The sequence below is a fragment of the Mycteria americana genome, chromosome 7 (assembly GCF_035582795.1).
Source record: "Mycteria americana isolate JAX WOST 10 ecotype Jacksonville Zoo and Gardens chromosome 7, USCA_MyAme_1.0, whole genome shotgun sequence".
Taxonomy (NCBI): Eukaryota; Metazoa; Chordata; class Aves; order Ciconiiformes; family Ciconiidae; genus Mycteria; species Mycteria americana.
Window position 1 is genome coordinate 19,755,937 of NC_134371.1, and position 22,527 is coordinate 19,778,463.

The following is a 22,527-nucleotide window of genomic DNA, read 5'->3' on the forward strand; positions in this document are numbered from 1 at the left end:
GTAGAATTTCTAAAGCTGCATGAACAGCATATACATGATACAATTTCCAATCTTTCTTAAAAAGGGAAATAGATGCTTTGAAAAAGTGTAAGTTGCTAACTATTCTTTGTATGGCATATCCACCTCCCTTTCCTAACAAATTATTTCAACTCTAAAGGGAAACATTTTATTTAAAACATAAATATTAAGAAAGGCTTTAGGAAATAATAAGTAGTTACAACTCATTTTTATCACATACAGGCTCTAGATAAAATGGCATGTTTTAAGGAAGACTGCAACACTAAAGGTTGTATTAAGTAATTCCTTAGGGTAAGGATAGCTGCAACTATTTTTCACAGTTTGCAAGACTGCTGAAAAGCTTAAGCCTAAACTCATGATCTAGCTGTTGTCATCAAAGCAGTCTTTTCAAGTGACATTTCACATGCCAATCCCAAAAACAGTTGGTCACCATAGATAAACAGAGACAAGTTTGCAAGGAAAAATTGCATAGTTTCACAATTGTATAAAAAAAGTAATGTTTTTTTCATCGGTGATGGATGAAGAAAACTTGTTGTCTGAGAATACCAGCAGTCAAAAAGCCAAGGAATTCTTGAAGCTACACAAAAGAACTTAAGAAAAAAGACAGTTTGGTAAAACCATGAGTCTTCTTCCATATTTAAGGTACATTAAGATCACATTTTGATTCCTAGCTCACACTTTTTATGCAAGTTCCAATTCTGAGCCTGAACTCACAAAATCCTCTGCAGTTTTGCAACTAGTAGTAAAAAAATTGGGAAATTACAAATAAATCTGCATATTACAAATAATTCTGCAAATATTTTGGTAACTCTGAACAGCACTTTACAATTTACATCAACACCTGCCAATTTCATTCTCTCTCAAACCTATGAAGCCTTCGCCTTCTTATTTCCTCTTCTGAATGCTGCTCAGGTGGAAACCAAAAACCATAGGGTCGCCGCTCATTATTGTATGTTGCTCCATCAAAATCTACAAGACACAGTGAAAAACAACTGTTATTTTGTTCTGTAATGAGAGAAAAATGCACATATATCCTCTAATCCAAAGCATCATGACACAAAGGAAACAGGGAGTTGAATGTTTCCAATTCCGATGATTTCAGGGCAATCACAACTTCCAGCAACTGCTCCTAAAGACACTGAAAAAAAACCCCAAACAACACACAACCACCAAAAAAACCCCCCCACACCCACCACACAAAACCACAAAAAACCAAACCAACAAACCACAACCAAAAGAACACCCAAACATCTAACAAGTATTAACCTGGAGTTCACATTTTTCACAATCTCTTACTTTATACAGTAAACTCCAGATTGTTAAACTATTTAAATGTCCTCAGTAGTTACTTCTGGCAAAATAAGCTTTTGTTTTTGCTGTTAGTATTGCAGTCCAACATGTGCTGACCCATACCAGATGCACATACAACTCCCATCCTTAGTTGGCAGCAAGCAATTTCAGAAATGAACTACACGTGGCAGCTGCGCTAGAGAACTGTAAGCAAAGTAATCTGCACAGAAATAGCACACCAAGACCGAAGGTTCTCTGCCCTGGCACCCCAAGAGAAGACAAGAACAGGCTATTCCAGCAACTCTTCAGAATTCACATTAAGTCACGGAGCAAAGAAACAATTAAAAGGTTGTGGTTATACACCACCTCAACTGAAGGGCGCTGGGAAGCAAAAATGAGAGACTGCCTTCTGAGCATAGGTACAGTGTTAAGGATAAGCAAATTAGCTTTCAAAGGTAACACAACAGCCTCGGTAACATTCAGTATTTTTTAAACTTTCGCCTCAGGATCTCATTTAAATTAGCAAAAGTGAATATGGAAAACCAAAAGCAAGTATTGTACTGTTGTGTTAATTTTCAAGATGAATTTCAAATACAGCTGTATCCTGTATCAGAAATTGTTTGTAGCAAACACATAAGGCCTGTTTACATGACATGAAGTCAGGAAGTCCAACTTATGAAGAGGCTCTGTTAGTTTCTGATCCAATTACAAAAGCATTTTAGTTTGTAGAGTAGTCACCAATAAATGTATGAATTTGTGAAAATATATTAGAACATGTTCATAATTTTCCTTTTGTGTTTGCCAAGAAGTCAAACTCTTGGAAAAGGCTTCCAGAGATAACTATAGCTGCTTAAACCCTGATAGGCAGCAATATTAACATAAATGTTTATAAAATAAGATGCACTGTTTAAAAGGATTTTTCAAATTCACATTAACATACAAGAAATGAATTTAATATATATTTTAGTATTCTATCTTCAGCTTGTCCCCGTGTCTCAACTTGCTAGAGACAAATTTGAAAAATGTTTAAGCTGTTACTCTGCCTCTGAAAATGCTACATCATTATTTGACAAATATTGTTCAAAATATTATAGAAAGCTAACATATATTGTAAGTCATAGAGCTTGGCACAGGTAACGTTAACTGCAATGCTTCTCAATTTTACTTTTTTTAAGTCCAAGAGCAATCTCCTTGTCTAAAAAAAAAAAAATAGTTAATATAATCTGCAGCATGGGCAGAATGGTTTTCATTAACAAAAATATATTAAGCTGAACGGAATGTTCATTTACTACATTTATTTTCCCTCATTTTACTTTGTTTCTTATACAAGGTTTGTTTGAAAAGAAAAAATACATAGTTGCTTTACTGTGTCCTGCTGACCACAAGCTGAGAAAACACACTGGCTTACAATATTTTGTAACCCAATGACCATTCATTTAGAAATTAAAGAACCCAAGAGCTTCAAATTGGAAGGCATAAAGCAAGGTGATCAGCAGACATCAGATCCTTTCATGATAGTGCAGAAATATGTCTAAACAAAAAAGTTAAAAGGCCTGAGAAAGCTCAATGAATCTTTTAAAGTCAACATTTATCAGTTGTAGACACATACTGGAACAGAAATGAGTATATATGTATTTATCTTATTCATCATCTATGAGTAAGTAAAGAAATTGTTAAACAACATGGAATTCATTATAACGTTCTCAACGATGTTTATGTTGTCATGGCAAAAAAATTTATGAGAAAAATCACTGTGATTCTTAATTTTTTTTAATGGTATGTAATATCTGGGGTGAATAAATGGAAAAGAAAGTCAGCAAGTTAAGGGCTTTTCACAGTGTTGTTTATATAATAATATAACAGCAATTAAAAAGCCTAGTATTTTCTTTTTATTTTGACTTTTGATGGGTATACTTTAAATATAAATATTAACAATAGCGGAAAGGTATAAGTTTTCATATATGAAAAGTAATATAGTCAAGACCCTGATCATACAAATGGCTGCACCATACAGGGTCAAAACTGCATTTGTAACGCCTGATATTATTTTTTTTAATAATCATAATTAAGAAAACATTTGCATTTTTAAAAAATTATTTTCTGTAGTGACATTCTCAAATATCAAGGTTTCTCATTAAAACATTTATTTTTCTATATAGCATCCTTGGTTAGTTTTTATTTAAGAGATCAGATACCACTTAAACAGTTAAGACGAGTACTGGCAGAGTCCCCATAAAATATGCTCAACACTTCAAATATAAATGTGCTTTAATAATCACTAGAAATAGAAAGAGATGTTATAAAAAGATGCAAAATGCTCCTTTATATGTTGACCCAAAAATAAAAGACTGACAATGCATTTTGAAAAGCTTTATGTTCAAGAAAAGATACTATTTTACATCAAACAATATGGTGAGGAGTGAAGTTGTCTGAATGTGAAGGTTTAAATATATGTATTTATATTTGCATGTATATATTTAAATTATCCGGTTACCCAAAATAGTTCCCTGACACCTTTTTTTTTAAATTACAATACAAATATTAATGAAATAACACTTTTAACCAAAATATTTATAAGCCACAGTGTTCAGAAATGGTAATTAGGCCACTGTTACTACTGGAACAACACCTGGACTTCTGTGCAAGAAATGAACACAATCTTTCCAACACATCAGCAAAAACCTTCAAGACTGATGGATTTTAAGATTATATTTAAAGTATTTAAAAAACTGCAATAACACTAGATAATAGAATAAGCCAAAGGATATAGTAGATAAAAGTTAGAACAATACACTAACCCTTACATGGCATATTTTTGAATTAATTTTATTGTGAACTAGAACTGTGTTCTGTGACTATGGAAGACTGAGACCCTCCACACCTTTCCTGTCACTCTGTGTGAGGGTTTTTTTGTTTTGTTACTAAAGTTTACAATTAAAGGATTTTGAACCAAAACAAGAAAAATCGCTATAATTGCAACTGGTTTAATTAAATGTGTATTAGCGTAATACAAATAAAGCTTTAATAGTCTTAAACATTTTCATCCACATGTTAAATAAATATGCTTATCATGCCTAAAATACTTACTGTAGTTAGGCATTACAGCACATTACTCTGAACCTACAGTCCTCCATAGGCATAATGTATAATGCATTAAGCACAGGTTCAAAGGTTAGTCAGCATGTCAAAATCAGAAATTTGATTAATTGCAGACACACAGGCTGAAATGAAGGCGACAACACTGATTGTCCTCTCTTTTTAACATATTTTCCCCACTGTGAAAGAGCAAGCATCTCTCAGTTGAGAAAACTGAGAATGTTTTGCACTCCGAAGAGCAGAGTCACACACAGCTCGTCAGCTTGGATGCCAGTGCTGACCCTGAGCGCGTTTGCTCACCCTTGCTTCCTGGTCTTCCTTCAGCGCCTGATCTACATCAAGATTTACAAGAGGAACTGCTTGTATAGTAACCGTAACAACAATTTTGGAAAGAAGACTGTAGAACACTTTATGCTGACCCATGAGACCATTTTTACTAGTTAAAAAACCCAACACAGATTTGTAGATTGTTACTCAAATTTGCACCCTTTTCCTTGGATTTAAGCAATACAGAAAAATAAGAACTATTGAGCACACAAATCTTCTCAAGTCAAAAGACATAATTAACCAGGGGAATCCCTCAAGAAACTAGAGAGTTTATCATACTCTCTTGGTTCCACTCAAGTTCCAAGTTTTGGAAACAAAATACTGGCATGTTCACCACAGTCATTTTAAAGATGCAACTGCCCAATCTGCTAAGGCAGAAAGAAAAAAAAAAAAATCTTTATATGAGACTATTAGCCATACCTTATTGGATATTGGAGACTTTGCACTGAAAATTCTGCACCTGATATTGGTTCTTCTGATTCCTAAGAAAAACTTGTTTTGTATCTTAAGTTCTATTACCTGCTTTAATTTTTATGGTTAACAGATCACAAACAAACAACTCTCTCAATTCTGAAATTCCTGAAATTCTGATACAGCAGATACTCATTGCCTATAAAGATCTCATTGAATGGTATTTCTGTTTTAGAACAAGAAAATATATTCTAAATTCTACGCAGAGACAGCACATAACAAAACCAACGATAAATGCAAGGAGCTAAGACTGTCTTATTGGATACCAGTATTTCAAATGAAAGACTTAACTCTACAACACACATATATTTCAGTTCTGTTCTCATGCAATTCTAGGCACTACTAACTTACAACAGCTTGTAATGCCCAAAACTTCCTTAGAGACTTTACGATAGTAGAAGGAAACTTAATAAATGTTTCAGCGTGCCTTTTGGATTAATATTTGAGACATTTATGAAGTAAACCCTGAACTTCCATTTCATCACTGAACTGATGCTGAACAGTTCACCTCACTTGTAACAGGTCATTTGCAAGTAAAAGATTATTTCAAATTAAGTACTATCACACTGAGTGCTTTTATAGGACAATCAGGAGAGCAATAGATCATTATTCTTGTTCATTCTTCAATTAAATCACATTTATTTTGTTAAAAGGCAAAATTGATGAAAACTTGAATATTAAAAAATGTTGCCTTCTGTTGTTATACCCATCACATGATCTATTTGAAAAAAATAAGGCATAATCACAACACAAAATGTAAGATTTTTTTTATTCTTCCATATGCTATGGCTGTTAAAGCACAGGCAGCTATCACTACTGTACAAACAGCAAGAGTTTCTAGTGTAGACATTCACAGCTCACGTTATAACAAATCACCAACACGGTCAATCTCCAGAAGTGCCCTACCCACCAGAAACTAATTCTAGTCACAAAAACAAATGTCAGAAACAGAAGAGATGCCAGCAAGGAGGCATGAGTTGATCCTGTCTAGGCTTAAGACTTATCTTTTCCAAACAGTTTCACATTTGAAGCATCATTTTGTAAGATCTAATCATCTTGTAGTGAAAAGCAAAGAAGCTTGAGAGTATTACATGCTGAATTGCTTTAAGCAATTCAGAGAGAGATGCTTGAGGAGCAATTTAATTGTCAAATAATACAACTTATAACCCATGGAGATCCATAGGTTTTAGTAAAGGATGCCCAAGATGACAGCTGCAGCTGGGCCATCGCTTCTCTCCTCCTTCAAGAAACGAAACAAAAGGAGAGAGGGCACATATTAGCTTGCAATATTAAATTCGCACTTTTAAATGTGCACATTAGACTCCACTAGCAAGCAAGAAAGTAGTTAACTAATGAGATCTTAGACCCTTGCACTGCATTTCAGTGAGGAGGGTGCTCCTGCAGGGCCTGGGGACATCGCTCGCTCACCCAGCAGATGGCACCGGAGCCACGCAGGCCGCCACGGAAATTAGGACAAACTCCAGCCAACAAAGCATTCCGCCTTGTAAGCGGAATTAGGGTTATTTTGAAACAGATGGGCTCTAGAGAAGCTGCTGCACTGAATATTATAGAGTTGTTTATTGTCTGGCTGGTTTGAAACCAGGGATTATTTGCCACCATCTAGCAGTTTCCCTGTCACATCAGGTTTCATCAAAAGGAAAGCAAAGTGAAAGCCCCTAGAATACAATATATACTTTTTTCTTTACTAAACCAGTCCTAAATTAAGAACTTAACTTGCTATTGTGTACAGTGCTTTGCAGAAGAATGTCTGTCCTGACAAGACCGACTGCATAACCAACATCTTAACCCTGAAGCTGAACAGCAACACAGCTATCTTCTATGCAAGAAACCTCTAAATTTTGCCTATCTTGTTATCAATAACATGTCTAGTGTTTTTCTCATTTTGTGCATCTGCAATACAACGCTGTCTCCCTTGGACATGCACAACACATGCTTTGAAGCTTTTCACTGTAACAGTGATCAGCTCAGATCTTCCCCAGATTTTCACTGTAACAGTGATCAGCTCAGATCTTCCCCAGATCTTCTTCCACATTCTCAGCACTTCAAATACTAAAATACAGTTACCAAATGCATTACCTAGAAGAGCACTCAGGAGGAGGTGGAAAAACTAACATTGTTAGTGACAACAATTCACCACTTAGAATATTTCAGTGGAAATAGAATAAAAAAACAAAACAAAACCAAAAAACAAAACCAAAACCCTAAACCAAAGACAACTCCTGTTTCCCAAAGAAAGCACACAGGTGGAAGGACATACTCAACATCATTGGAATTAGAACTTCTAACTACATCAGTCTAACAGATAATTCAGAACTGTTCTTCTGAATATGACATGTGAACCTCCAGCCAAACCCACTGCAAACACAAGCAGACCACTCCACAAAGCAGCATATAGATTTCACAGAAACACTAGAGATTGATGTGGCTGTGGCACAGCAAGCCTTGTTCGACAGCAAAGCAAAACTTATGCAGCCAGCTGGCAATGCAAATGACCCATCCATTTAGTCTTCACCTATACACTGCCCTCTAACCTTCGAGATCAGATATAAGGACAATTTGAAACACGCCATCCTGTCAGTGTAGTAATAATACCTGTAGAATGTGTGTGAAGTGTGCATTTTTTGCTCCTCTGCATGAAATTTGGCATAAGGAAGAAAAATCAACCAGTCATCTTACAGGGTGAGCCAAACAGACAAAATCTCCATGTAGGGTTTTAGTTCTGCTTGTAGTACAAGCCACAGAAGTGTTACATCAAACACACTCGATTTTTCCTCCTCTCTGAAGTAATGGCCTTAGTTTTAGGTTAGGTAATAGGATTTGCAAGAGTTTCTGTAAGCTTCAGGAAGAATTTATCAAGCTACCAAACTGTGGTAGTCTGACTGGTAGAAACATGCAATTAGGTCCTTGATAAACACTGATGCTGCTAGATAAAAGAAGGTGAGCGTAGCAAATAAGCAGCAATGGTATTACAATGCAGCACATCTGTATGTATTTTTCATGCTAGCTTTAGCTGTGTTAAAGAACCATCTAGAATATTTCAGCTGAATAGCTTACAATTTTCAGTATCACTATCTGCCCTGGCACTGGTGAATGTAGTACCCATACAAAAAACAAACTGTACAAACACTTACGTACCCACACAAAGAACAAACACTTCTCATTTCCAAAAAACTCTTACTTTTGTAGACGCTTTGTTGTAGAAGATAATCACAGACAAATGACAATCTCTTTTCAACACAGTGAGGAGCATACAGCTAACCAAAACGTAGAGAGCCCTGATCTGGATGAAAAGACTGGCCTGTGCCAAGAGGAGAGCCCTTAACAGGTGCCTCAGATATAATCATTTAATATCCAAGCATACACAAAGATAATCTTGGCTTTGATTCTCCCAGCCTTTGAAAGGTGTGAAAGACAGGAAGTCTACACTTAGCAGAGCTGAGGTTCAGGTATAGTATCATAGTTCGTAGCAAACTCATTGTGGGATTTTCTCTTCTTTTTCTTGAAACAATGTTTTCTGCAGCCAACAAATTGCTCACTCGAAGGCTGTTAGCTTAGGTCCTCACAAATGCAGGACTGTTAGGATCATCTCATGTAGACATTGCCATTTTATACAACTTAATTGCTTCACTGCATCTTCTGTATTATCATGTCATTTGATTACAGAAACAGATTGTCAGCATCTGTACCTATGTCATTGTCAAAGGAGTAAGAGAAATGCTGTATTCATGGGCCCAAGAGCTCACAGATCTGGCAAGCTCTTCCAATCTTTTTTCTAGGACCTGTTTCGAGTCTAAAGATAGCTTACATAGTCACCAAAGCTAGGATGTGTGTTCAGCCCCTTCAAAACTTTCTTCTAGGAAATACAGACAGTATAGAGCATCTGTCTCTCTACCTTTAGGTAACCTTCCTGTGGGTCCCAAAAAGAAAGTCACTTTTCTCCTCCTGAAATAAAAGAGAATGGAAATATGAAAAAATGCATGGGAAGATGACCACAGACAGAACCCTCCAGTACAGACCTCCTCAAGAGATGTGCTGTTATGTCCTTTGGAGGTCCCAGAATGACTTCCTTCAAGAAACAGATCAAGATTGTTAAAATAGGTGCGAAAGATTTATAGTTTATTTATCAATACAACTAAGCAATAGCGGTTTGAAAATATTTGATCAAATGTTGTAACAACTTAGAACACTTGCTTGGCTTTCCTTTACACCAGTTTCATATAATGTATTTCTTCCATAAATAGTATAGCCCTGCTATGTTATAATGCCAGGATATAATTAAAGTTCACAAACTGCTCTTGGGCATGCTACAGATTACATACAATGTACTACATTGCTGCATCTGTGGTATACACCTGACTTTTTTAATACAAAATACCAATGTTTAAAGTGTTCTATTTGAGAAAATGGGAGTTCTCTCAGTTTATAAACATCCAAACATATATTTTTTCATGCATAATCAACCAGATATTTTTTAATTGGAAGAAGTAAACTGGAGGGCAGGGAGAAGCTAGAGTTAAATGCCCAGTGTTTCTATCATATCTTTCATATCTTCCAGCCAATTTTAGTAGTCAAGTCTTAAGGTTAGTTTAACAAACTACCTTCACATTTATTGAGTTGTACAGAGAATCCTAAGGAAAGGCAGTGCATATGCAACATCATTTTTCCTCCTCTCATACTTTAGAAGGACAAGGAGGCTTCCAGAAAGAGTTGAGGCAAACAAAACACAGCAGCCTTTCCACTGTTTTATGTTGCACTAGAAGCCAGACAGGAACTACAATTGAAAAAACTATAAAATGGCAAATCTGCTTTATTCTCTCATCTCCTTCCCTCTGCAAAATGCAGACATGCTATACAGTCTGACAGATTCGGCTTTTAGCACTTATCACTGTCCAATTTTTTCCTACTCAGCTCCAAGCAGACCACATTTAATAGCCTACGCTATTGTTTCTAACACTGCCCTTTAAGTTTCTGTCAATGTATGAAAGAATTTTGTCATGCTATGAAGCAAACTATTCTTCCTGGTGCTGGTGCCAACATTCCTCCTCTACAGACTTGAACATAACAAACTGGTGAAGAACAGAAACTGAAGTCTAACTACTGTTTCTGTGTTGTGCTTTGGAACGGTTGACAAATGAAAAATCAAGCAGGAAATTAATGTGGCTAATGAAGCTAGAAGGAAAGTAATATACAATGAGTCCAGATACAAATGGATTGTTAGAAGAGCAAGCGAGATCCATCTTGAACACAGAGTCTCTCTCTCTCTCTCATTTTAAAAGAAGAGATTATAAAACTGAGAAATACACAAAACCATTCCCTCCAAAAGGTCTGATAATTTGTTTTGGTTAGGAGAAGAGATGGCTAAGACTTAATACAGGTATCTTAATCCCTTCATACATGAGGATTTTAAAATTTATTTTTATCATGCCTCAAAGTCTCATCTTTGCTGTATCCATATCACCAAAATAACAAACTCTTATTAAACTAACAAAAGTTGTTAAAAGCACATTGGTAACATTTTTAGAGTAAAGACCATCAGTCACTGCCTCAGAATAAGCCAAAAGCTTACTGCATACTCAGATCATGTGTTTGCAACAAATAATCAACACTACAATGCAGAAGTAAGAGGATATAGACCACTGCTGGACTTGATGCCCTTCAGAAAAGAATTAAGAGAGTTAGTTTTATAGCTACCTCCAGCTACCGTTTAGCTAGATACTGAAAATACTACAGGAGAGATGACATAAAATAATCTCACTGGATTTTCCAACCATCTAGTAATTCTCCAGATGTTAATTCTCCTAAACAAGGCTAAACTCATTATTAAACTTAAAATGGCTGATACATCATCATCTTTCATACTACATCTTTCAGTCCCAAGTATTGAAAGGGATTTGCTAACCAACTCAAAAAACCCCTTGACCTATACAGACATGCTATTTAACCTATCTTTAAGCTAAGACAGACAGACATCTATTCCTCTTCAGAGTAGTAAGAAGAAAGCTAAGAATAACTTCAGTTATAGTTTCAGGTAGGCTGTATATTTATCATAATCTAGTAGAAGTCTTTTGTTCAGCTGCAAATAGCAAGGTATCCTTTTCCTTATTTCTTTAATTTATGTTCATCAATTTCAAGCATCTGCAATACATCCTTCACGGAAAAAACTAGAATCAGAGACCTCATGTTATTCCATACTCCTTTCTATGCAGTTTCTTCCCTTAGTTGTTTAGTGCATATTCACTAGTGTTTAGACATATTTTCCAATTCCATCCTCCAAATGACATTTAGACATTCATTACTTTATAAAATTACTTACATGTCTTATTTTGCTATTCACATGACCTGTATTTTATTCTCCTGGACTGTTTTTACACAGTTGCACAGATCAAGATTTACACAGTCACACAGATCAAGAGCACTGTCAAAAATACAGTGACGTAAAGCCCTAAAAATGAGATCTAAGACAAGGGGTAGAGCAAGAACAAAACAAACAGGATAAGGAGTTACACAAAATAGAACTGAAATGGCTGGAAGTTTCTCCTGGCAAAAAGAAGGAATAAATGCAAATGAAATTTCATCACCCCTACCATTGCTTACAGTTAGGAAGTTACTCACAAGTTATGTCCTTACCAGTGTAAAACATGCCTATTCTTGGCAAATATTTTTGTGTGATGTTCCAGCACTTGGTTCAATGCTTCTGAATTGTAAAGCTACAGGGAAGTTCTGGTCCTTTCTAGATCCTTAAAACAAGACCAGAAAAAAAACCCAACCACAAGGGTCCCCTGCTCAATAGTTAAAAAAACAATACTTACATTTCCTTGATTAACATTAAATACCTTAATAAAAAGTCCCTTGTTTGATATTGCTAACGTGCATGATCACTTGGTAAAAAAATGAGCCTAAAGATAACATAACAGAGTCACACTAGGAGGCTTACTCTTTTTTCTGAAACCCACACCCTATTCCTCTTTTTATAGCTTGACAAAACTGGTTTTAAAAACTAGTTCAACTAAACTGGTTTTAGCTGCTATCCTCCTCGTTCCCTCGGAGATTGTTCTGCAGCTTAATGCGGTTAGCTGCTAGGAAAATATCCTTGCACTGTTCTATAGTATTCTTCTTCCTTGGTCATTAAACCCTCTAAAAATTCTTTTCCAAGTTGTCAGGTCTTTCAAGTTCTTTAGCTAAATATATATATAATTTGTAGTTTAAAGTGATTTGATTGTAAAATGAAGCATAGTTTATTGCTAGAACCATAGAAACCAGAGCTACAAAGAACCTCAAATGATTATCTAGTCCATCTTCATGCCCTATGGCACAGGCAGTTACCTTTGTCACGTTCATGAGAAACCTCTGTTTAACCTCAAAACCCTTGCAGGATGAAGGTTCCACAAAATTCTTTGCCAATTTATTCCATTACTTACCATTATTAACATCTAACTTAAATTTCCACTCATAAAATAACACCTTTATTTCTTCTTTTATAAATTGTAATAAATTTACATTCCCTTCCTCTCTGCAGCTACTTTTAACGTATTTGAAGATTTGTGTATTATCAGATATCTTCTACAGACCAACTGCCCTCTGCCTCCTATCTCATACTATATGTTCTTTTCAGTTGTGTTTTCTACATCCCCACTTAATTCTTACTGCTTTCCCCCTCTGACTCTCCAGACGCTTCCCATCCTTTTTCAAAAGAAGTGCTAAAAACTTGATGCAGTGCTACATGTAAGGTCTTACTAATACTGAAGAGCACAGAAGCATGTGTTTGCAGATAACATGCCTATTCACAGTGAGGCAAGTGTTACATAACATGACGTTGTTCATCCATGTTACGTCATTGGTTGTATCTACTAGCATGCAGAACTTGAAAACAGAATTACTTCCATCTTTTTTGAGACAGCCTTCCAATTTGCCAAGATAACTCTTACTTCTCATCCATGTTCCAGTGTTTCTGCAGCCTTCCTGAGCTGGTATCAGGAGGTACTTACATTGCATTACATCATCCAAATTACAAACAAAACTAGAACTGCACACAGGGCAGACCATTGCATATTATCCATACTTCAACACATGCTTTTCTAGTTAATTTTACACCCACCTAACAGTTTAATCAATGCTGTATTTCCATTGCTTATTTTTTGAATACTCTGCAAGACTAGCAAAGGCCACACTAGTTTCACACACGGCCCAACTCATACGGTTACACAACTTGTATCTCTTTATTCAGACTAGTTTGCTATGACTAGTTTTCTATGACTAACTGTCATAGCAAATCCATACAGTCTTGTTACTTACCTACCTGTAACTTTTCCAGGCTTTTATAGTATGTTTTTCTGGAAATTTAAACTGCCTGGCTTACATAAAACCTTGGCTCCTTCCGTCATCCCAGACGAACACCATGTTTACCCCTTCCTGGCCTACTGCACCCTCACAGAATATCTCAGGCTGGAAGGGACCCATAAGGATCATCGAGTCCAACTCCCTGCTCCTCATAGGGCTACCTGAAACTAAACCATATGACTAAGAGCATTGTCCAGACGGTCCCTGAACTCTGACAGGCTTGGTGCCGCGACCGCTTCCCTGGGGAGCCTGTTACAGTGACCAACCCCCCTCTCAGTGAAGAACCTTTTCCTAATGTCCAATCTGAACTTCCCCTGACACAGCTTCATTCCACTTCCTCATGTTCTATCACTGGTTTCCAGAGAGAGGAGATCAGCACCGCCCGCTCCGCTGCCTGCCTTGAGGAAGATGTAGACTGCCCCTCAGCCTTCTCTTCTCCAAGCTGAACAAACCAAGTGACCTCAGCCAATCCTCTTAAGTCTTGCCCTTGAGGCCTTTCACCATCTTGGTCACCCTCCTCTGGACACACTTTAATGGTTCGATATCCTCCTTCTATTTGAGGCACCCAAAACTGCACACAGTACTCGAGGTGGGGCCACACCAGTGCGCTGTAGAGTGGGACAATCATCTCCCTCAACCAGCTAGCTATACTGTGCTTGATACACCCCAGGACACGGTTAGCCCTTTTGACTGCCAAGGCACATTGTTGACTCATATTCAACTTGCCATCAACCCAAACCCCCAGATGTCTTTCCGCAAGGCTGCTCTCCAGCCTCTTATCCCCTAGTCTGTATGTATAACCAGGATTACCCTGTCCCAGGTGCAGTTGCTCTTGTTGAATTTCATACAGTTAGCAATTGCCCAGCTCTCTAGTCTATCCAGATCTCTTCGTAAGACCTCAGCCATTCTGCCATTACCTGAGATGTCATGGTACTCTGAGCATCATCCCAACAAAATAAACAGAACTTATTATGAACAAGGACATTAAATTTGTATAAGTCCACTTCCTCCCAATTCTTATGCCTCTGAAGTGTATACTGCATTGTGAAGTTATGCCAATTTTCCACTTTGCCCCTTCCTCCTCTTTCAATGTTATGTATTAATTTGTATTTTTATTTGACTATTCCCCTTGTTTTTTCTTGATCAAATTTCTCAAGACAACTAAACTGGTATTATTTCCTTGAGGTTTGGTGTTAGAAGGGCCATTAAGAAATGACAATTTTTAAACCCAGAACTTAAATATACTTTCCTCCTTATGGAGCCTATTTGAAATTATTAATACTTGTTAAGATCTGTATTATCATCTATTAAAAAAAAAACTTGAACTAAAATAATGAGAGCACTATGGAGACCACTTGCTCAGATCCTAAGATCAGAATCTGACAACAGCTTCTGCTTTAACATATCAAAAATTTCCTGTTGAGCTCATGCTATGTAAGAGCTTTTACAGTTCAGTTTATTCAGTTTTTAATTTGTTCATCTAAAGAAATAAAGTGGAAAATGAAAAGGAAATCTTTTTATATTCATCTTCAAATAACTGAAAAAGTAAAAAGTGCTACCTAATGAGTCTTAGTAGCTCCAAAATCGTGAATACCATAAGGATCAGAAATAATTTTGGCAAATTATTTAATGACAAACTGTAATTCCTTTATTAAGTAAGGCAAATGGGCTTTGTTTTTCCATTTAAAACTGTTGTTAAAGGTATCCAGAAACCTAACTGGGTATTTATTTTTTTTAACCAAATTCTAATTTTCATCCAAATGTTGCTTCACATGAAGTTGATTAAAAAACTACTAAATACATGAATTATTAATCCTTTATAGTATCATCAGTCATAGCAATGTGTTAAAAAACTAAAACATTTAAGCTATATAATTACTTGAATGAATAAAGACAAAAAGTACCAAGTTATGCTGATCTGAATCACGATTTTTCCCTCTTTGAAACTCACTCAAAGCTAGATTTAAAGTATTTCAGGTTCATCTAACCTAGGTGCTAGCCACACCTTTTCAAGTAGTACAGGATATAAGTGGTACTACATATCCTCTGCCAAGTCACTGAAAGAGTTAACAAGTGCAGACATTCACTACCACCTTGCAATGCTCCAACTGTGAACCATATCTGAAATACCTAACTGAGGCTATGATGTCTCATGAATCTTTTGCAGAAAGGATCATACCTGTCTGTACTTAAGGTTGCTAAATATAACTAACTGCATTAGCAAAACTTCTTGAGCTAATGAAACTAAGACTTTTTGATAAGAGCTGGCTCATGTCCAACCAGCTTTCAGGGCAAGCTGAGCTGGCTCATGTATGTCTACAAGATTGCACAGTTGTATTAGATTGAATATGAAAGACAAAATTGTCCCCTATGTTCCTCTTGAGCATAATCCTAAAACCTACTGCTGCAGACTGACAACAGCAGGTAATCTATGTAATGCTCAAAATAATTACAGATTTGTTTTTAAATGCAAGCTAGAGACTCCAGATAGAAAACAAAAAGTATAGAAGAGAAGCAAAGCAGAACACGGTTGGCCTTAGGACCACAAGGATGCAGCCACGACGTTGGCCAACAAGACATAATATGGAGATATATAGTTTTCTTGAAACTACTAGAAATGACTCATTTATTCAGTCAAACATCAGAAAAAGGTTCAGAACATCATTTTTAAGATAATCCCAGTGAACAAAATGTAAACTACACCCAGTCTACAGAATTAATCCAATGATAAAACAAGAGTTAGAATAGTGAATCATGGATAAATCCAAGATTAGGAATATTCACTGACCTTAGTTTACCACTAAAAGCATCCCCAGACTAAGTTTGTTAACATTCATAAGAATATTAGTATATATAAAATCACATTTGGAAAAAACACACTTTGTTTTTCCTTTACTGCATTTCTGCTTGCCTAACAAAGACGCACAAAAACAAAGAAACTCTGAACAATATCCATTTCCCAATGCCAAGACTAAGAAAGCCAGATGGATGGATGTAGACACCAATGCAGACTGGAGCCACTCCACAGCAACTACCACTTTCTCCAAAGTGGAAGAGAGTGCTTTTATGTAGCCCACACACAGCTTCTTCTAATTATGCCCACAGCTGTTAAGCAGAACTGCCTGTTCTCCAGCAAGGTGACCTTGCCAAACCCACTGTGAAAGGAACAACATTTGTTCCTTTAAGAAAAAGTTGAAGTTACTGAAGGGAAAAAAAAATATCCAGAGACCACTGAAGTCAGTGAAAAGACTTTGAAGTCAGTGAAAGACAGTCCTGTTTGTATCACTGAGTCTTGGATCAAAACACCAAGAACAGCCTCTACCTCCACATGCAAACCATGCTTTTATAATAGATGTAGTGTGAATGTAAGAAAAACATTTCTAGCTACAGTCAAAGATTTAACTATTTATTTAACAAAGTGTTTTCTTCCTATTTTAATTTTCTTTGGCAGTTGAAACATTTACAAGAAGGAAACCATCCAAGAGAAAGCTGCGTTGGCAGTACCTTCAAAAATGTCTGCATATTTAGGAAGTCACGGAAAGAAATAATCAGCATTCTGTATACATTTTAGCATGAAAATCTGAATAATACTTTGTGTCAGTACTATATTTCTTTTAATACAAACAAGATTAATCATTATTGAAATTCTTCTCTCAAAATCTTTTGTAGCAATAATCAGAAGCTAAGAACAACTATGTCACTGTCAACTTGTTGCCTGAAGACCAAACGAAGTTAACCCTTCAGACAGTGTTTCCAAAAATACCCAATAGAGTACCAAGCATTTGATGGAAAGAAGGAAAGATGTGCTGCATTGCAAAAGAGAGCCATCACCTCCAGAATGTTAAATACTGAATATAGTAATCTCAGCACGGTGCTATAATCCAGGGCAAATTAGAGAGAAGCAAACAATACCAGGACAAAACAGCGAGCAAAATAGCCTGGAAAGGCATGATGCATTAGGATGTCAAACAATCTGAAATTATGTTCTAAACTATTTTCAGTGTACTAGTGTCACAATGCTTCAATATTTTGTATTTTCGTACTTTTTCACATTAATGATAAGTGCAAACACATTATCAGTCATGTGGAATGAAGCCCTACTTTCAAATTAATAGTGTCTGTCTTTTTATCCCTATACATACAACTCAGGAATGCTGCATCCAAGCAAGCCCAAAACCTTAGGCAATATTGTATGCAACAGTGGACAGAACTTTTTCAGGTAAGACAGATGAGAGAAATGGGGAACACAATCTCATTTATTTGCATAACCCACTTTTACCAACTTGGTTTGGTACTTTGGATCAAAACCTAGTTTCTGTTAATGATTATTTTAACAGGACACATTTCAGCTCTTCCAGTTTACTAATAAGCTATTGAACTAGTTTTACTCTGTATGTAGAAGTGTTTCAAAGACAAGAGGAAAAGGATGCACACAGAACTCCTGAATCATGGGCAAGAAGGGAAGTAGAAAAGGCAAAAAACCAAACTACTAAAGACCATACTAGCAGTTTGCACAACATCTTCTAGTGTTGATTTGTCTATCAAAAGCATTCTCTTAGTACATTTTCCTCCAGACATCTGAAGGAATGCTCTCTACACACTACTCCTGAACAGAAATCGTGCCTCTCCTAGAAGACTGCCAAATTGTCTGCATGGATTCACATATAATAATAATTATAATAATCCTAAAGACAGGAGAAATGAAGAAAAATGTGTAGCACTGAGGACAAGAGGAAGAGACAGTGGAAATAAAGGAGAAACTAATTTCCCCAGTTATGCTAATTCTATGGAATTCTTTACACAATTTAAAATCTTCAACACACTATCAACATTGAACAAAACTGTATCAAGTACCCCCATGTCCCTTGAACCAAGCACAATTGGTCCTAAACTGTTTATTACCTGTGCTTCAGTATCTGAACCAAGTCAACATTGCTTTAAAAGTAAAAAAAAACAAAAACAAAAACAAAACAAAAAACCACAAAAAAAACCCAAAAAACAAAAAACACCCACCAAAATACTCAAAATGTAAGACATGAGTGCATTCTTTTTTTTAAGCACAAAGGCTAAAGGAGACAAGTCTAAACCCAGTATATCCAAAATACTTATGCACTATTTAAAGATAAATAGCAGTATCTTTAAAGGTCAAGTGTGTACAAGGCTTAAAACAACTACTATTACAAGTACTGTAACATTTCAGAAGGAATTAACTAGACCACATTTTTTATTTAAGACCTCTAATCTAGACAAAAAAAATACAGCTTGTTGACATACAAGTACATGAGACCTGAATTTGAAGGAGCTGCCAATTCTAGTTGTCCATCCCATCTAGCTTCCCCTACTGCACTGCCACTGAAGCAGAAATAGTTGAACTATGAACAAAGATGCTCCTGAGCTCTGAATTTTCAGTCCAATATTTTTCATCCAGTCCAATATTTTTTAGACAAAGTTAAATTAACACCAGTTTAGATAACAAAGGGCAGTAACTGCTTCAGCTGTCTTAACCTAACCTGTTTGCCTGTGTAAATGGAGGTTTTCCAATAGAATGATTTCACTGCTTTACAGAACTATTCTTTACACCACAGTATTTCATAGGTGCTAATTGGTTGTGGTTCTAATTTTAAAAGGTAAGCCCGTGGTGAAAGGCTTAGTGGTGCTTTGTCTTACCTGTCTGGTGAACTTTTACTGCCATTATCAAGAGAATAAGGACTTTTCTGGTTCTAATCTTCAGTAAACATGTTTTATCCTACATCAACCACTATTTTTATGAAGAGACAGATGGAAGAATATTGCTATACATTCATTAAACATTTATAATAGAATTCTTGCTTTGCTTCTTGTTGCAAGCAGTCTGCTACTTACACTGAGCATACACCAAAACTTTCTGTGTGGAAATGATAAAAATTTACTGATTTAATTTCCTGGAAATTTGCCAGAAGAAAGTGCTGTGATCCAGATCATAGAGCATGGTTGCAGTTTTAGAGACATATTTAGAAAAAGAGCTCTACTCGAGGGGGAGAGCTTTTTTCCAAAAAGTGTTGTTGGGTACCTTGACATCATACATATTCTGAATTAAAAAAAAAAAAAAAGTTGGAAAAAAGTTGGACTTTAAGAATCAGATGCAAGTCCTAGCATATGACTTTATGAAATGTGTTTTAATCTGATATCATGCACTGCACATTTTAATATAATCTATTTTAAGACATTTCTCCAGAAAACCATCATAGTCAAATGCAATGACTGGCATTCCTACAATCGCAGAAGGGAAAGATAACACTGATTGGAAAATAAGTTGAATTATACAGCATTTCTCTATAGTCTTATCACATCAGTTTCATTCTTATTACAATGTTCCATGGATTTGGCAAATTTCACAGACTACTAATAAAAAGTCCAGTCTCAGTAGAAGAAAACAGAAATGGGAACCCTTGAAAATTCAGATAATAGGTAAGCCAGATGCCTAGATATTTCCTAACTACACTGCAAATATACCTATGACTAGCCCATACTTGACCATCTAAAAACTTTGAGTGGATGGGGTTTTTTTTTTTGTTTTGCTTTAAATTAGAACTAAAGAAATGCATATATAGACAGTTTCACTATAAAATAGAAGAGGAATATCTATGTATGTATACTTATAGGTATTTCTCTTTAATCACAAACTATAAAGACTATCACCTACATGTTTAAAGAACGTAGTCTTAAAAAAAAAAAAAGAGGAAAATTCCTTTGTGCAGAGAAATGAGCTTGCAAGGGATTCTTAACATTATTGAGCTTGAAAGACAGACACTTAGAAGTTCAACTCACAAAAAATCCCAACACCCACCACAACAAAAATCCAAATCCACATCCCACAGTAATCGAGATATTTCTTCTGAGCAGAATAGCAAGTAAACAATAGATAGGAGATATGGTATACTGGGGTTACATTAAGGACGGCTGCTAATACTAGTATTAAACTGTCCTGGTTTCAGCTGAGATAGAGTTAATTTTCTTTATAGCAGCTGGTATGGGGCTATGTTTTGGATTTGTGCTGAGAACAGTGTTGATAATACAGAGATGTTTTAGTCGTTGCTGCACTAGTCAAGGACTTTTCAGCTTCCCGTGCTCTGCCAGGTGCAGAAGAAGCTGGGAGGGGGCACAGCCAGGATAGTCGATCCAAACTGGCCAAAGGGCTATTCCATACCATATGACGTCATGCTCAGTATATAAAGCTGGGGAAGAAGATGGAAGGGGGTGATGTTTGGAGCGATGGCGTCTTCCCAAGTAACCGTTACATGTGATGGAGCCCTGCTTTCCTGGAGATGGCTGAACACCTGCCTGCCCATGGGAAGTACTGAATTAATTCCTTGTTTTGCTTTGCTTGCATGCGTGGCTTTTGCTTTACTTATTAAACTGTTCTTATCTCAACCCATGACTTTTCTTACTTTTACTCTTCCGATTCTCTCCCCCTTCCCACTGGGGGGGAGTGAGTGAGCAGCTGTGTGGAGCTTAGTTGCTGGCTGGGGCTAAACCACAACATAAACAAAAATGGCAGCCATATATTCTAACTTCATAGTAAAACCATATAGTTTAAATATCAAAGGCTATGATTTTTTTAAATCCAAAATTATTTTCCTGACTTAGCTAAAGGAAGAATTATTGCCATTTGTAACCAATATAGAATTATGAGAATAAGAATGAAAAAAACAAACAACTTCAGAGAAAAAAAATTAATGCTGTTTAAACTGATTCTTGTTTGAGACAACAACCTACCTAAAACTGGGAATGGAAAGAATATAAATAACAGTTCCTTTTAGTAAACAGACCTAAATCATTATGACAGTTTGACAGTCTTAAAACTGATGCTACATAAATTGTTGTGGTTTAGCCCCAGTCAGCAACTAAGCCCCACACAGCCGCTCGCTCACCCTCTCCCCCGGTGGGATGGGGGAGAGAATTGGAAGAGCAAAAGTAAGAAAACTTGTTGGTTGAGATAAGAACAGTTTAATAACTGGAACAATAATAATAATAAATTGTAATGGGAAGGAAAACAACAAGAGAGCGAGGAACAAAACCCAGGAAAAAAAAACAAGTGATACAACCGCTCACCACCCACCAACTGATGCCCTGCCAGTTCCTGAGCAGTGACTGCTATGCCCCGGCCAACTCTCCCCAGTTTCTATACTGAGTATGACGTCATATGGTATGGAATAGCCCTTTGGCCAGTTTGGATCAACTATCCTGGCTGTGCTTCCTCCCAGCTTCTTGTGCACCCAGCAGAGCATGGGAAGCTGAAAAGACCTTGAGTAGTGTAAGCACTGCTTAGCAACAACTACAACATCAGCGTGTTATCAACATTATTCTCATACTAAAATCCAAAACACAGCACTATACCAACTACTAGGAAGAAAATTAACTCTATCCCAGCCAAAACCAGGACAAAATCCTTCCTGCTCTGGCTCCTACATAAATCCCACAAACAAGCCTAGCAATTTATTTTGTTGCATTAGATAATTATTATTATTATTAAGAAACTTTCAGGTTCTAGAATAAAAATAGAATTGCAGTTCAGGAATGCCTGAATGTAGAATAAGCAGAAATGCAGTACCTTTATGGTGGGTTTAGATAACCCATGTACAGGATTATAGAAGAGTAACTACTGAGCTTAAATTAGATGCACATCTTAATACAAATTAGTTTTCAGTTGTGGACAACTGATACCAGGAAATTCTGTACTATGCCACTAATTCTTTTAATAGCTTAGTAGGATACTAACGCAGTAATTTATAAGAATTGCAATATTCCAAATGTGTAATGGTACATTTTGTGGCCTAAAAATCCTAATAAATGCATATGTCCAACTGGGGGGCAATCAATTGAAATTACTGCAATACTTTTTTGTCCAAGCTACAGAGCAACGGTGATGGTTTAAATGTCATAGCTGGGGAAAAAAAATATTAATAAGGAAAGAGAGTGGTACCTGTT

At 36.4% G+C, this 22,527-nt stretch overlaps 1 protein-coding gene across 8 annotated transcripts in view; it reads right to left on the reverse strand.

Annotated features, from left to right (window-relative positions):
* Positions 1-506: 506 nt before the first annotated feature.
* RHBDD1 (rhomboid domain containing 1) overlaps positions 507-22,527 on the reverse strand; it is a 52,638-nt gene continuing 30,617 nt past the window's right edge. For all 8 annotated transcript variants that reach the window (XM_075507316.1, XM_075507319.1, XM_075507318.1 and 5 more), the window contains one exon: positions 507-987. In XM_075507316.1, the coding sequence (XP_075363431.1) occupies positions 869-987 (119 nt within the window). In that variant the 3' untranslated portion in view covers positions 507-868. The remainder of the gene's footprint in view (positions 988-22,527) is intronic.